General features: G+C 39.1%; 1 protein-coding gene across 1 annotated transcript; it reads left to right on the plus strand.

The window, feature by feature from the left end:
• Nucleotides 1-1,854: 1,854 nt before the first annotated feature.
• On the plus strand, nt 1,855-2,607 carry LOC124556394 (craniofacial development protein 2-like). Its single transcript, XM_047130357.1, has 2 exons — nt 1,855-1,980; nt 2,170-2,607. Exons 1-2 carry the CDS (start codon nt 1,855-1,857, stop codon nt 2,605-2,607), a joined length of 564 nt encoding a protein of 187 aa, XP_046986313.1.
• The last annotated feature ends 13,594 nt before the right edge of the window (nt 2,608-16,201 follow it).

A 16,201-nucleotide genomic window follows, 5' to 3' on the forward strand; every position in this document is an offset into this window, starting at 1 on the left:
TTGATTACGTAGTGTAGGTTGCTGAATATGTTTAGATCACTAAGATGCACACTCAAATGTGTCAGAAATGTATTTTATCAAAGTTATTCCCTCAAACATAGAAGAAAAAATTAATTTTCAGTACAGCGTATGTTATGAATTGGCGAAAAAATAACTTTCGGTTCAGGGTATCTTCTGAACTTCTCTAAATCAAAAGCGACTGAATATTCTGAGCTCTACTACTCTAGATAATATAAATTGTTGGCTTCATATTTTGTTCGTAGAATGTAATATTTCTAGTACTTACTGGCATGGAAGGGTCAATACATTCAACTTTTTAAATAGTGGTTTGCATGTTTCTCTTTGCTGATTGAATAAAATTGTTTGATTACTTTCTTTTGAAGTTTAAATAACTTTACTGACTCAGAACTTTCAGAAGAAAATATTACATAATTACGTATCGACTGGAAAAGACCATAATACATTCCTTATTGATCTTATCATAAAACGTACTTTATAGACTTTTTGATAGTTAAATCAATGTACTTTTTCCAAGTAAGGGTATCAGTTCTGGAAACCCCTAAGAATTTAGTTTCATTTAAAATTCAACATTATCGTTGTCCAGTGATATAGTTGGTACCATTAGATTTCCATTTTGGCAGTGAGAAAAGTTAGTCTGAGTGTCTTTGCCACATTAAGAATCAGCACATTAACTTTAAGCCATGAGTTTAATTGATCTACCGTTCTCTCCACAGCAGACTGGAGAGATTCTTCTGTAGCCGATATGAGAACAGTGGTGTCATCAGCAAACACAATGGTTTTGGCTTCTGATAGGTTATGTGTAAAATAAAAACAACGTGATGCCCAATACTGAATTGTGGGAAATACCTTGCTTTATGGTTTGTGTGGAAGAATGTGGAGTGCTGGCACTTCTTGATGGATTGATTTCGTTTCATTCAACATATTGCTCTTGATCTTTCAAACCAGTCATGGGTGACTCCTCTTATTCCATAGGAATATGATTTGTCTTTTGTAGCAAGATGCTCTGATTAACCATGTCAAAGACATATGTGAGGTCTGGGAAATGCCTATAGCTGGAAGATTTTTGTTGACGAGCTCCAGAGTAAGAGTTAATAATTCATGTATTGCATTAGCAGTAGTTTTCTTTCCTTGGAATCTGAACTGAAGAGGTGAAAAGATTTTTGCTTTGTTTGGAAATGAATTAAGTCTGATTGCCATCGTATTCGCTTGGATCTTCTTTACTCTCCTTTTTATGAACAGGTATATTTTTTGCAATTTTGAGCTTATTAGGAAAGGTACCATTCAGGAATGAAGGTTTTATTATGTGAGGCAATGGTTTATTGATAAGGTTACTGCAGTTCTGAAGGAGGGATTTGTCCTCATCCAGTAGATGTTTTTTACTTTATTTTGCTTAGAATTATTTTGTCTATTTCTGTTTCTGATGTTAGCATTAAGAACAGTGTGTCAGGTCGTAAATTTGGTTCTAATTTTAGGAGACAGTTATTCCTGAGGTCCCTCCCATGGGACACCGCCATATTGAAGGCACCTTCAGTGCCGGGCGGGACAATTTGCGTGCTCTGATGAAGTCAAAAGCTGTGTCAGTGGTAGTGTAGCTACTGGCAGAGTCACCAAAGCCAGAGGGGTCTTGAAAAAGGAGACAGACAAGTTGTATCGCACTATATGGGGCAGGGTGGGCTCTATAGGCATAGTGAAGCCAGCTAAATGAGTAAATCTCGTATAAATCCTGATCCTCCGAGTTGGGGGTTGAGCAAGCGGCTAACAACCCGTCCCTGTGAAAAGTTCTTGTTCAGAAACCTCAGAATAAACAAGCCAGATGGGTTTATGGACGACGACATGGCACTGTTAAAGGCAAATGAAAATGAAAAAATTGATGTGTTTATTGGAACCTGGAATGTACAATCACTATATAGGGTGGTGGCCCTGAGGTTACTGCTAGATCAACTGATTAAACAAAGGCAGGCATACTTGCCCTACAGGAAATACGATGGGCTGGACATGGAGTGCTTGATATGGGATGCTGGATAATTTTCTTACATGGTTGAGAGAGCCACCATGAATTTGGTACAGAGTTCACGGTAAGACAAAAGTTTAAACTCCTAGTGAGTGGAGTCACTGGAATACATGTAGAATCTCACATTGTGATTGAAGACCCAATTCTCAAACTACTCGTTGATCGATGTACATGCACCCACAGAAGTATTAGATGACCAGTATAAAGACAACTTCTTTGAGAACCTCGAGAGAACTTATGACAGATACCCTGTCTATAACACTAAAAATGCACAGATCGGTAAAGAAGACGATTATCTCCCAACAATAGGAAAGCACAGCCACCTCGAATACCAAAATGACAATGGCCACAGAGTGATTCAGTTTGCATTGTCGCGTAACATGGCTGTAGGTAGCACTACGTTCCCACACAAAAAGATTCATAAAGCAACATGGTGGAGACCTGATCAGCTTACCTTCAACCAAATTGATCACGTAATTATTGATGGCAGGCATTGCTCAAACGTAGTAAATGTGCATACTTACAGAGGAGTTAATGTAGATTCAGACCACTACCTTGCGATTGCGAAACTATGAGCTCGAATATCCAATGCAAAAAAATTCAAAGGAACACCTAAAAGTAAGTATATGGTATCGAAGTTACAATATGAAGACAACTCTAAAATGTACTCTGAGAAGGTTGCTGACAATCTTGCATTATATACCTCTAGTGTAAGTGATAATCTAGATCAGGATGGAACACTTGCAGGGATGCAGGCATTGAGGTAGCAGAAGTACTAGGGAAAGAAGGAAAACAACTGAGGAATTCCTGGTTTGATGAAGAATGCAAGAGAATAAGTCAGGAGAAAAATTTGGCATACAGGAAAATGCTTGAGAATTCGTATACTCGTCTAGCGGTAAGAAATTATCAAGATAAAAGAAAAGAAGGGAAGAAACTACATCGGAAAAAGAAAAGGGAGTGAAAAAGAAAGCAAATTTAAGAACTGGAGACAGCTGGAAAAACGAATGATGTTATAAAATTTTATCATAAAACTGATAGTGAAAGAAGAGTATTTAAGCCGCACATCAACCTGTGTAAAAGTAGAAATGGGACACTGCTAACCTATGATGAAGAGGCATTGGAGCGTTGGGTAGAGTATTTCAGTGAACTGTTGGAATCTTCAGAGTCCCCTATTGAAGATATCCCAGTCGCTCCAGAAGATGCTGCCATAGTACCTCCCCCTTCCCAAGGAGAAGTGAACAATAAAGCAATTGCCAAATTCAAGAACCGAAAATCACCAGGAACTGACACTAGAAGATCTGAACTATTGAAAGCTGGAGGAGTTGAGCTAACTCGCAGGATTTACAAGATTGTGTGCTTCATCTGGAGAAAGGAAGAGTTGCCAGAAGAATGGAATGTAGGGATAGTGCGTCTGGAGCATAAGGAAGGAGATCTATTTGAATGCAGCAACGACAAAGGCATAACGCTTTTAAATATTACATGTAAAGTACTATCAAATATCCTGTTTCACCTATAGCAGAAGATATTATTGGAAGCTATCAATGCAGGTTCAGACCAGAAAAGTCAACTGTAAACCAGGTATTTACTCTCCGCCAAACAGTAGAAAAGACCAATGAATTCAATGTTGGTGTGCACCATCCTTTCATTGACTTTAAATCTGTATATGACACAATAAACTGGGCCAAACCTTATGAGGCAATGCGGGAATTTCGAGTGCTTGGAAAACTGGTGCGTTTAATAGAGGTCACCCTAAAGTGCCCCCAGTGTACCGTGCGAGTACTGTCAAGGCTATCACTTCAGTTTCCCACTCGAACTAGGCTAAGGCTAGGAGATGGGCTTTCGTGCCTACTTTTCAACCTGGCACCTGAGAAAGTGGTACGCGAATCGGGTATTCAGAGGTACTATCTACTATAAGTCTGTTCAATTCCTGGGATATGCAGATGATTTGGATTTAATGAGCAGAACACTTAGAGATCTACAAAGTGCATTTTCAGCTCTAAAACTGAGTGCAGATAAGATGAGCCTGAGGATTAATGAAGGAAAGACGAAGAATATGTATAATGGCACTAACCAACCCTTACAGCCCACGATACCCCTTGATGGGATGACATTTGAGCGAGTGGAATGTTTCACCTGTCTGAGCTCAAAGATAGAAGCAAACGGCACCACCGTTACTGAAATTATGTCTCGCATAAGTGCTTCTAATCGATGCTACTTTGGAAAGTTGCATTTTAAATACAAGCTTCTATCATGAGCGACTAAGTGCCGACTTTACAAAACGCTGATACGCCCAGTACTTACTTATGGCTCAGAAACATGGACAATTACAAAGCAGAGTGAAAACAAACTGAGATCACATGAAAGAAGTATATTGAAGAGAATTTTAGGACCTGTATATGAAAAATGGGACCTGAAGAAGGCGAAGAAATGACGAACTTTATGACTATCATAAGGAGGATGATGTGGTCAAGTTCATGAAGCTGTGTAGACTGAGATGGGCTGGACACGTAATGCGACTCGATGAGGCAGATCCCACAAGGAAAGCCTGCTGCAGTGAACTTGGAGGAAGAAGAGCAAGAGGGTGACCAAGGTTGAGATGGAGCGACGGCTGGAGACGACGCTGCCCGAGTCGGTTGCCATAACCGGTGGTCCACGGCGAAGTCCAGAGAGGAATGCCAGAAAATTATTGAGGAAGCCAAGTCCCAACCCAGGATGTAATGGCAATGGAAGAAGAGGATTATTCTTAATGTGGCCAAGTCAGGTTTTCAACTGGTTTTGTGAAGCAGTGATTGAATACATCTGATATTACTTTATTAGTGAAAAATGATTTTCAATTTACTTTTACATTAACGACACTTGGTTGTTGTTTTCTTCTACCAGTGTTCGAATTAATGATTTGCTACATGCATTTGCTTTTAGTTGACAATTGTTTGAGGAGGTTACCATTTTGTAGCTTTATGGCATCACTAACTACAACCCTAAATATCTGTTTATCTGAAGTAAAGTATTTCTTAAATTCTGCACCACTGTCAAGTTCAGTTTTGCTAACAGAGACAAGTTCTCTTTCCCTTTCAGATGATCTGCCGATTCCTAGGGTGATCCAGATGGAGGGTTTTCCACCCCTGTTCATATTTTTTTGTTTGTAAGGAGAAGTGATAGTTCAGATACTAGCAGAAAATGTCTAGTAATGCTTCATATTTGTTGTATACAGTTTGAACATCTTCTACAGGTTGCCAGTTTTGGAACTGCATATCAGAGAGCGAAGTGTGCATATTGTCTTTATTGAAGTTTCTCATCTGTACAATAATTTTTTTGGGCTGAAGTCTGCTCATGGCACAGTAGCCTGAATAATTAATGCGTTATAGCCTGAGAATCCCAAGTTTATAGAGGATAGTGTGCAATTGATATTACTTACAACTAGCTCCTGACTGCTATTACTATGGTTTGTTACCCTAGTCGGAAATGTGAACATCTAGTCATAGTTTTAGCTATTCATAAAACATTTGAAGCTTAAATGGCTAGTGTCCTCAGAGAGAAAATTTATGTTAAAGTCACCACATATTAAATTACCATAAGATTTCCTTTTATTTAATTTTTCTATAACTAACACTAGATATTTGTAGTAAAAGGAAAAATAAGTACCAGTTCTTTTGAATAGCTATTATTGGTAAGTGTGTACCTCCTTTGATCTGATCCCTAACTACATTATATTTGAAATTTTCAAAAAGCAACTTTAGTAGAGCCTAGCCTGCAAGTTCTTCTTTTTTTTCAAAATTTTGCAATTCAGGAAATATTACTACTGTCTGATGTAGTGGTATTATCATTCCGATTTCAGAATACAGATAACTCACAATACAGTGTTACTATGTCTCGTCCTAATTTTTATGTGTTCAGAACTGTATACTGAATGAAAGTGTGGTTCTTGGCGAAATATTTGAAATGTAAAATTTAGGTTCCAAAAAAATTTTAACAGGCTTTAATAACAGATGGAGAGAAAAGAACACAGTCACAAATCAACTCTTAAAAACAGAGACTGGCATAAAAGCCGTTCAAGGAATGTACTGCTATTGTTTATTCAAAATAACTACTTTACAGAATGTCCAAATTAACTTACTCCAATACCATGTCTTTTATGTTATTATTGAATAGATAATAGTTCTGTATTTCAGCATTTTGTAAAGCCCTTCTACCCAAAACTTGGAGCAGATACACTGAAAAATGGCACGGTGATTCTACATTCTCCAGTCAATGTTTATAGATATGTAAAGGTCTGTAAATAGTTGGACATATTGATTTATTTATTATCTATGCATTGTTTTAATTTCGACTTATTCATATTTACTTCCTCCTGACTTCACTGAGTGGGGTAGTACAATGGTTAGCACAGTGGACCCGCATTCGCGACAACAACAGTTAAAACCTGTGTCTGGGCACCCTGATTTAGGTTTTCCATGATTTCCCTAAATCGCTTCAGCCAAATGCGACAATAGTTCCTTTGAAATGACCCAGCAAATATCTTCCCTATCCTTTCCTAATCTGATGAGACTGATGACCTCACTGTTTGGTCCCTTCTCCTAAATCAGCCACTGCCAACTGACTTCCACCTATATGAACACTAAAATAGACTTGTGCCTGTAAAATGTGAGTGCATTGAAAGCACTGTAGGAGCAGACTTTCAAGAATTGTATTTCACAGGTGGATTCATTTCACCTACAAAAATTTGATGGTATTAATTAAATTGGAAAATACTCTATGAAGAAACGAATCCATTTTCATATGATTTCTACTGATTGCTGAAGAATTTAGAGTTAAACATTAAAGACCATATTACAACATGGGAAGGATTTATCTGATTGAGTCAAGTTAAAAATATAAAGATTATTATGAAATTGTGAAGAACTATAAAAATGACACATTGTTTCTGCATTATAAAAATGTATGTGTTCACAAGGGCACAGTGCTAGCAAAACATAACAAGACACTAATGAACTGAAAACAATTACAATGTTATTCACTCTTCATTAGCTTTGTATTTTTTTTCTAATTTGGTAATAAATCCTACACTTCTTAAAATTTTGCTATCATGATATCACACTTATCGTAGTTTTTAATAATTACTACCAGAATTTCTTTAGCAGATTCTTGATACCTTACCTCTGAAAGTATGCTAAAATGTAGCTACAGATTTAAATATGAAAATAAAGTCTTCAACTTTACACATGTATGAAGTAACATTTATTGATAATTATTACGTTTAGCAAAGTGTTAGTCTTTAAAGGAGCAATTCTCTTTTCTCTAGGAGAATGAGAAAATATCTATGCCTACAGATACTTACATTACATACTTCTGTAATGTGCTGAGTAGATACTTACTTAAACATTCACTATAATACTTAAATGTAGAACACAAAAACATTTTTAACAAATTTTAGTAGTACACTTTTTGAAAACATTGCAGAGTGTACAGTTTACTCACATTCCACACAGAAGAGTGAGATAACTGTGAAGTATATTTTATTTAAACACTGTTTTTTTTATTAAGACACGCAACATGTGGGTTAATCATCTAATTTTCCTGATTTCTTGGTTTTTGCCTTCATTACTTCTCGGAATCGATTTATTATGCAGTATTTTATACACCAAACCTGGAAAACAAATATAACCATTAGTAACAGAGTGTCAAAATCTTTCTTTCAAACACAACACAGTCATAGGCACCACTCATTCTCATACTGCAAAATAATATGTTATAAACTTTATCCTACAATGTTATAAAATACATATAACAAGATGTCAGATGTGTTGGATGGTGTGTAGGTTACATCTGACAAAAATACCCAGTACCACAGGTAGTTTCTACCGAATTTGACGAACAGTAAACACACATAATAAAACTGAATTTTGTTTAATGTGTCACCATAAATCTGTAAGTTATTATGACTGCAGCCCAACAGACAGTCATATCCTGCTGGGTAACATTCATGATGACACTGATAGGTATAATGTTCATAAAAATCATGGTAAACTTTGTGACTGCGTCTTTGGCAGTTTTCACACGTGTTGAAGCTGTTTTATTTAGAAGAACATATAGCATTTTTATATAATATGTTGTATTTTAGTGAGACAATAAATCATACATATTAAATTTGTGAAATGAAAGACATATTTTTATTACTAAAGGTGTCACATGAGGGGCCTGTGCATTAATACAAAAAATATAACAGTAACTGGCGTTAATTGTTTTCTGTAGATTTTAACAGACATTCTTCTCACTGAATTATTCAGCCAGTGGCTGGCAATGTGGCTGCTTGTCAAAATATTTTGCTTGTTGGAAACTGGCTTCCAGAGATTCACCACTGGACTATTTCACCATAAACTTAGTCAGGAGTAGTTGAAGAACCACAGTTATAAAAGCATTTTGAACAGGGTGTCTACTCAAAACTTGAAAAACAATTTTTCTGAGGATTCCAGGTATGTGAAGCAACAAGGCATCGTAAGAAGTCTGTGATAAATTAACATTGAGTGGAGGGGGTGTCATTTCACAGTAAAGTTGAGATACACTGAGCAATTTTTTTCAGTTTATTGATCTGTGTTTAAAAGGTTTCTATGTAAATGTGAACAATAATGCTAAGACCAAAATAGTCAAAATCTGGATGTCAGTTTCCAATAGGCCCAATACTTCCACAAGCAACAACATTACCAGCAACAGTTTCACTGCAGTTTTTAAACATAAATAATTTCTATGCAATAATACTCACATAATTAACTCACTTTGAAATGTGAAGTATTTTAAATTTGTGGTTTATAAAACTCAATATAATTAAATTCTAACTCTAGGTAAAAAATTGTACAAAATTCCTTAAGATTTTCCTCATTTTTCTAGCTAAAATGTAATCCCCCAAGAATTCCAGCTATTCCCGAAGAATCACCACAATATTGACAGACCAAAACAGAAGCAGTGCCAATTCTTATAATGCAAAACTATAATGTTGTGCTGAGATTTCATGTCTGCTGTGGTCTTGTATTTTACTTTTATGAAATCATGCTGTTACTTTGATATTAAATAGAATTTATCAATAAAGCTTTTCAGTTCTAATAAAACAATTTCTTAGCTAGTTCTGGATATGAGTTGAGTTAGCATATAGACCTGTAACTTTCTCATCCTTTAAGAGATAAGAGAAAATTCCATTACAAAGAGAAGAATTACTATTTGAATGAATATACCTAAGTATATTTCTCACATTCCATTACAAGTAAATCAAGTAGATACTTATTTGGTCGTGTTGTTTTAGCTGTGAGGACATCAGTGCTTGAAATGTGATGCAGGTACATTGACACCTACCCTATGATAGTTCGCGTTTGCTAGGTCCTCAGTAATTTTACCGAAATACCACGAAATGAAACAACTTTTTAGGGTCTATTGTCACAACCGCATAAATTTGTTTTTGAAACTTTTATTATACTGTGACGCTTATTTTTAGTCTCATTTCTTACAATTAATTTTTAGGCCTCTCTATTACTTTGCCATTATATAGTTTTTGTTATTGTATAACTTCTTTGGAGATTGCACAATTACACCATCGCCTTTGGAGATGTGGGATACCAAAGTTCACATTACCAGTATCCTAACATAGTCACAATCTCAAACAAACAGTGATGTTTACGATATCAAGCACACGATAATGATTAGATCGTGGTGCTGAGCATAACGATTTTACTATTACATTTTCAGGTTTTTCTCGTATTTTATAGTTCATGATAGATTGACTCTGTTCTTTAGTTCAGTGTCTGCCTGTACCATTAACTTGTTTCAAACCCAAAATGCAGAATAGTTATGAAGAAAGGGATACGTTCATCCTTATTTTACTGGTAACGCCATGATCCAAGTGTAAACACAGATAGAAGATAAATTACCCAAGTGGACATTCGTTTGTTCCTTTATCTGGGTTCCACAATAAATGCAGATTGTGTTAAAAGCTAATGCATCCAGACTTACAGGATCATTAAGCAAATGTTTTTTGCAAAAATGTAAGTTGTTTGTTATGCTGGTGAGGTTCGGACTAGTCGAGCTTTTTCTTATTTGAGAGGGGGGAGGAGGTAGAATTAGAGTCAGAAAACAATTTCTCAATTTGAGAGCTATAGTGGAAATAACACTGGACACTTTTCTAGAGATATTAATGGATCCCTTTATCAAATGAGAGAAGATGCAGAATGACTAGTGGGAAAAAATGTAACATATATAATACATGGTGATTTGTATTGGTTGTCATATGTAAAAATATTCTGTTTCGGATTTTTGTCTACAGAGTACTACTTTGTTATTTAATTGGGAGCATCAGGCCATAGTAGTTACTTAAGAGACCACTTTCGGAAAACGGTCGAAACTTTGTGGTTGGCTACAAGAATAATGTAGACTCTAAGTGATGGGAAGGTCCAAAGAATAATTTTTATCAAGCAGTGGATGTCGAATGACAGAATAAGGTGTTTTTTAAGATGAGTCAGTTTTGCAAAATGATCATGTAAGAAAGAAATAGGGACAATTTAATATCCTGAAGGATAGGTATTATTATATGAATTTCATCTGTTTTACAAACATAGACTCGGGCTATCCACCAATGAGCAAACACACTTGAAGCATCAGATTCTGTGGTGAGAGTAATTACCAGACAAGTGATTGTGTCACAACAGAAGAAAGAAATAGGGCTATACCTAATTATTTGCACATTTTACAACTTAAATTCCACACTATATAGTAAAGATTGAAGGAATATTTTTAAGATATTTAAACGACAGCGCCCAATTTAATTTTTTACAAACATCAATCAAATTACTCAAATAAGAGATCACGTTACTATAAACACATTGGAGATACATGAGTACTCTGCAGTTCACACTTTAGTGCGTAACAGAGACTTTCATGCTACTTCTCTACTGCTCAATTCTCGAACAGCAGATGGCAAAAATGAACACATAAATCTCTCCGTGCGAGCTCTGATTTCTCTTAGTTTTTCAATAAGGTTATTTCTCCCTAAGTAGTTGTGAGACAACGAAATACTTTTGTATTCGAAGAGAAAGATGGTAATTGAAATTTCGTCGAGAACATCTCGACGTACGACGCCTTTGTTATAATGCCTGCCATTTCACCTCGCTTACCATATATGTGACACTCTCGCCCCTGTTCTCGCGATGAATAGGAAACAAGTTGCCCTTTTTTGAACTTTTTCAATGTCCTACCTAAATCTAGTTTGGTGAGGATAGCATACTAGACATCAATAATCTAGAACAGGAAGGGCAAGCATAGTGTAGGCAGTCTCTTTAGTAGATCTGTTGCATCTTCAAAGTGTTCTGTCAATAAAATGCAGTCTTTGGAAAATTTGGAAGTTTGTGGTAAGTTAATATGGGACCCAAATGCTGAAGCCGTCGGCCACTAGCCTTACACACTACTTAATCTAATTGTAACTAACTTACGCTAAGGACAACAAACACATCCATTCCCGAGGGAGGACTTGAATCTCCGACAGGGAGAGCCCCGCGAACCGTGGCAAGGCGCCCAAGACAACGCAGCTACAAGGCGCGGCCACAGTCTTTGGTTCAGCTTCCAGTTTTAGTTTCTCATAATTACAGTCACTAAGGTATTTAGATGAAACGACGAGCTTTAAAATTTGTTATTAGTTGTGTAGTAACCGAAATTTAAAGGAATTTTTTTTAGCACAAATGATGCGTACTAGCAGCTCACACCTTATGATGTTCAGCGTCAGATGCCACTTTTCGCAGCATGTAGGTATCTTGCGTAAACTATTTTGAAATTCGAATTGATGTTTTAACGAGTTTACTATAGGGCAAATGACAGCAACATTTGCAAACAATTTAGAAGGGCTGCTCAGCTCGTCTCCAAACTGTTTACGCAGATTAAGAGCGTCTAGGGGCTATAACACTTCCTTGGGGAACTCCATATACCACTTCTGTTTCCCTTAGTGACATCTCGTGAATTACTGGTGTGATATTTCTGGCGGGAAATGGCAAAACAAGTTGCACAACTGGGATGATAGTCCATTGAGACACTGTTTGACAGAAGATGCTTGTGAGGAACCATGTCAAGGGCTATCTGGAAATTTAGAAATATACATCAACATGAGATTCTCTGTCGATGGTACACACTACTTCGCGTGAATAAAGAACCAGTTGTGATTCACAAGAATGACATTTTCTGAATATGACAGCTGTGCGTCAATAGACCGTTTTGTTCGAGATATTTCATAATGTTCGACCAAACTATATGTTCCTAAATCCTGAAGGCTGACCCTTATCGTGTTCGAATTCTACTTGACCTTCTACAACTTTTTTCGTAAGCCGTACCTGCTCTACTTTACATAGTTTGGAAGGCGTGGAGATTGGCTCTTACGAAGGTGCCTAACAAATTTTGTGTGCTAATTTAGATATATTTTTGTTGCATTTGGATGCTACAGTATGTAGTTTCCCTACAACGACCTCGTGGCCACTAACCCCTGTATCTATGAGGGCACTCTGAATTTCCTCAGGATTATTTGTGGCTAAGAGGTCTAGTATGTTAGCATATCCATTATTTTGTACTTTATGAGGGCACCTCAACTAATAGTTCAAGATAATTTTCTGACAAAGCGTTTACAACAATTTCTCATGTTTTGTAACCACCACCGACTTTAGAAATAAATGTATTTTCACCGTAATATCACGGGTGGAACGAAGTTATCCACAACAATATCTGTATGAGTTTGGTAACTATTTTAAATGAGACACAAATTTTCCTTGATCTCTTCAGAAACTACATTTGTGAAGCACGCAGAAGTGGAGGAGGAAACGAATTGGAACTTTATGGATTGAGAGGATATATAATGTTATTTCAGAGATTACAAAATCATGTCAAATTTACAAAGAACTTTGCACTATGGGCTCACTCAACAGTATGACGTTGCGCCCCGTCTGGTCCAGATGCATGCACTGCTTCCGTTTGGAAGGGTGTCATAAAACTATAATCTACAATTGTGGTAAATGGTCGTTGATATTCTGGATACTGGCACCGAGACAGAGTTGATGTCCTAGCCAGTCCCACACGTGTTTCTCGAGGACATACCTCAGAACTGTACTGGCCATTGGAGTACCTCAACATCACATAGATAGTTCAGGGTGACATCTCTCACTAAGCTCCTAATGCAGTTACTGCTAGTCTCCAACCAATGGTGAGAGATGACAGACTGTCCATTACTTGTTCTCAGAAGGCAGGTACAAATAGGAAAGGGTTATGTTGTGCTTGGCGCACAGAACGACGATCCTCCCTTGTGGTGGTCACATGCTTGATTAGACCAGTTGACCCAATGTAGACCCACAACAAGGCCCTTTTAAACTCTGTCATGTGCCGATACCAGGTCTAGCACAAGTATGTGGTAGCCCGTGCCCTTCACAGAGATCCCTTAACATCTTACGCTGCCCACACCCCTTATTTATGCTATCAGGCCTGGTAACAATGCTAAACACAAACAATGCTAATACACTCCTGGAAATGGAAAAAAGAACACATTGACACCGGTGTGTCGGACCCACCATACTTGCTCCGGACACTGCGAGAGGGCTGTACAAGCAATGATCACACGCACGGCACAGCGGACACACCAGGAACCGCGGTGTTGGCCGTCGAATGGCGCTAGCTTCGCAGCATTTGTGCACCGCCGCCGTCAGTGTCAGCCAGTTTGCCGTGGCATACGGAGCTCCATTGCAGTCTTTAACACTGGTAGCATGCCGCGACAGCATAGACGTGAACCGTATGTGCAGTTGACGGACTTTGAGCGAGGGCGTATAGTGGGCATGCGGGAGGCCGGGTGGACGTACCGCCGAATTGCTCAACACGTGGGGCGTGAGGTCTCCACAGTACATCGATGTCGTCGCCAGTGGTCGGCGGAAGGTGCACGTGCCCGTCGACCTGGGACCGGACCGCAGCGACGCACGGATGCACGCCAAGACCGTAGGATCCTACGCAGTGCCGTAGGGGACCCCACCGCCACTTACCAGCAAATTAGGGACACTGTTGCTCCTGGGGTATCGGCGAGGACCATTCGCAACCGTCTCCATGAAGCTCGGCTACGGTCCCGCACACCGTTAGGCCGTCTTCCGCTCACGCCCCAACATCGTGCAGCCCGCCTCCAGTGGTGTCGCGACAGGCGTGAATGGAGGGACGAATGGAGACGTGTCGTCTTCAGCGATGAGAGTCGCTTCTGCCTTGGTGCCAATGATGGTCGTATGCGTGTTTGGCGCCGTGCAGGTGAGCGCCACAATCAGGACTGCATACGACCGAGGCACACAGGGCCAACACCCGGCATCATGGTGTGGGGAGAGATCTCCTACACTGGCCGTACACCACTGGTGATCGTCGAGGGGACACTGAATAGTGCACGGTACATCCAAACCGTCATCGAACCCATCGTTCTACCATTCCTAGACCGGCAAGGGAACTTGCTGTTCCAACAGGACAATGCACGTCTGCATGTATCCCGTGCCACCCAACGTGCTCTAGAAGGTGTAAGTCAACTACCCTGGCCAGCAAGATCTCCGGATCTGTCCCCCATTGAGCATGTTTGGGACTGGATGAAGCGTCGTCTCACGCGGTCTGCACGTCCAGCACGAACGCTGGTCCAACTGAGGCGCCAGGTGGAAATGACATGGCAAGCCGTTCCACAGGACTACATCCAGCGTCTCTACGATCGTCTCCATGGGAGAATAGCAGCCTGCATTGCTGTGAAAGGTGGATATACACTGTACTAGTGCCGAAATTGTGCATGCTCTGTTGCCTGTGTCTATGTGCCTGTGGTTCTGTCAGTGTGATCATGTGATGTATCTGACCCCAGGAATGTGTCAATAAAGTTTCCCCTTCCTGGGACAATGAATTCACGGTGTTCTTATTTCAATTTCCAGGAGTGTACATTTTGGTGGCCGATGTACCTGTCACGGAGAATTACATACTGGTACAGTGGTTTGTACATGTATAGGGTCTTATTTTAGTCAGACATATTACATCATCTCAGCTGTGCAATTGGTAAGAGGAACCAATTATTAGTTTACTTCGGTTTTCTTGAATAACCTCTACTCATACCAAGTCACAGGAACTATCTACTTAAATTTCACTGCAAGGTAAACTACTTCTAACAGCGACAAAGACACCACCAGCAACTGAATTTAATCTATCCTTTCCGAACATCGTTAGATCGTTGGTAAAAATTCAGTTGAACTTCTCTCTAGCTTTAGTCAGCTTTCAACACCTATGAAGATTTTTGTTTCGGTGCTTTCTATGAGAGGTTGAAGTTCCAATTCTTTCCTGACATAACTACAGCACTTTACAATTATAACACCAACCATTCCTGGGTTTACCCTCGTTCTGTGTTTAACCTGCACCCTCAGAGACTGAAACCGGTTTGTATTTTTCCAAAAGCCTCTAAGCTCCAGTCCACTTCATACAGCCCCCTCTACCCATGTAGCCATATTCTCTGTGTAATGGAATCCTGATACATTAAACTGATCCCAATACCTCTCCACCCCAAGGCACATGTTCAGGTATCTGAGCCTATGTGGTCATGGAACATTCTGAGCCTTAGCCCCTGGCAACGATGCAAAGTTTGGTAACCTCTTCTTTTATCTTGCAGTCAACATAGCCACCAGGTACTAGACAGCATCTCTACCAATCCAAAGCGACGAAGAACGTTAGTACCAGCATGAGCCATCATCTGCAGTTAGCTGTGACCTGTGCTCCTTATGTCATCCGGAAGGACCCATTCGACATCTAGGATGACGGCTCCCCCCCTGGTATACAAACAGAGTGCACATTTGATTTCAACCCCTCTGTGCCAGCAAGTGGAGTGGACATTATTCAATCCCAGCTGACGGAAGTAATTTAAATAGTATAGAAAAGAGATGATCACCAGATTTTGTGCAAAGAAAAATGGTTTACTTGAAACAGCAGACTACATTTAATGTCCACATGCCACTGCAGTGAGAGCATTTCGAGTGTAATGTTATCATACAAATGCGAATATTTCTAACGGGAACTTGTGAAACTCTGCTTGTCTTTCACTTACAGTAGTGAATGAGGCCCATTAACAAAGTACAGTCAAAGAGTTCTGCATCCAAATCAATCAGAAGACGACCA

This window comes from Schistocerca americana, chromosome X (genome assembly GCF_021461395.2).
Source record: "Schistocerca americana isolate TAMUIC-IGC-003095 chromosome X, iqSchAmer2.1, whole genome shotgun sequence".
Taxonomy (NCBI): domain Eukaryota; kingdom Metazoa; phylum Arthropoda; class Insecta; order Orthoptera; family Acrididae; genus Schistocerca; species Schistocerca americana.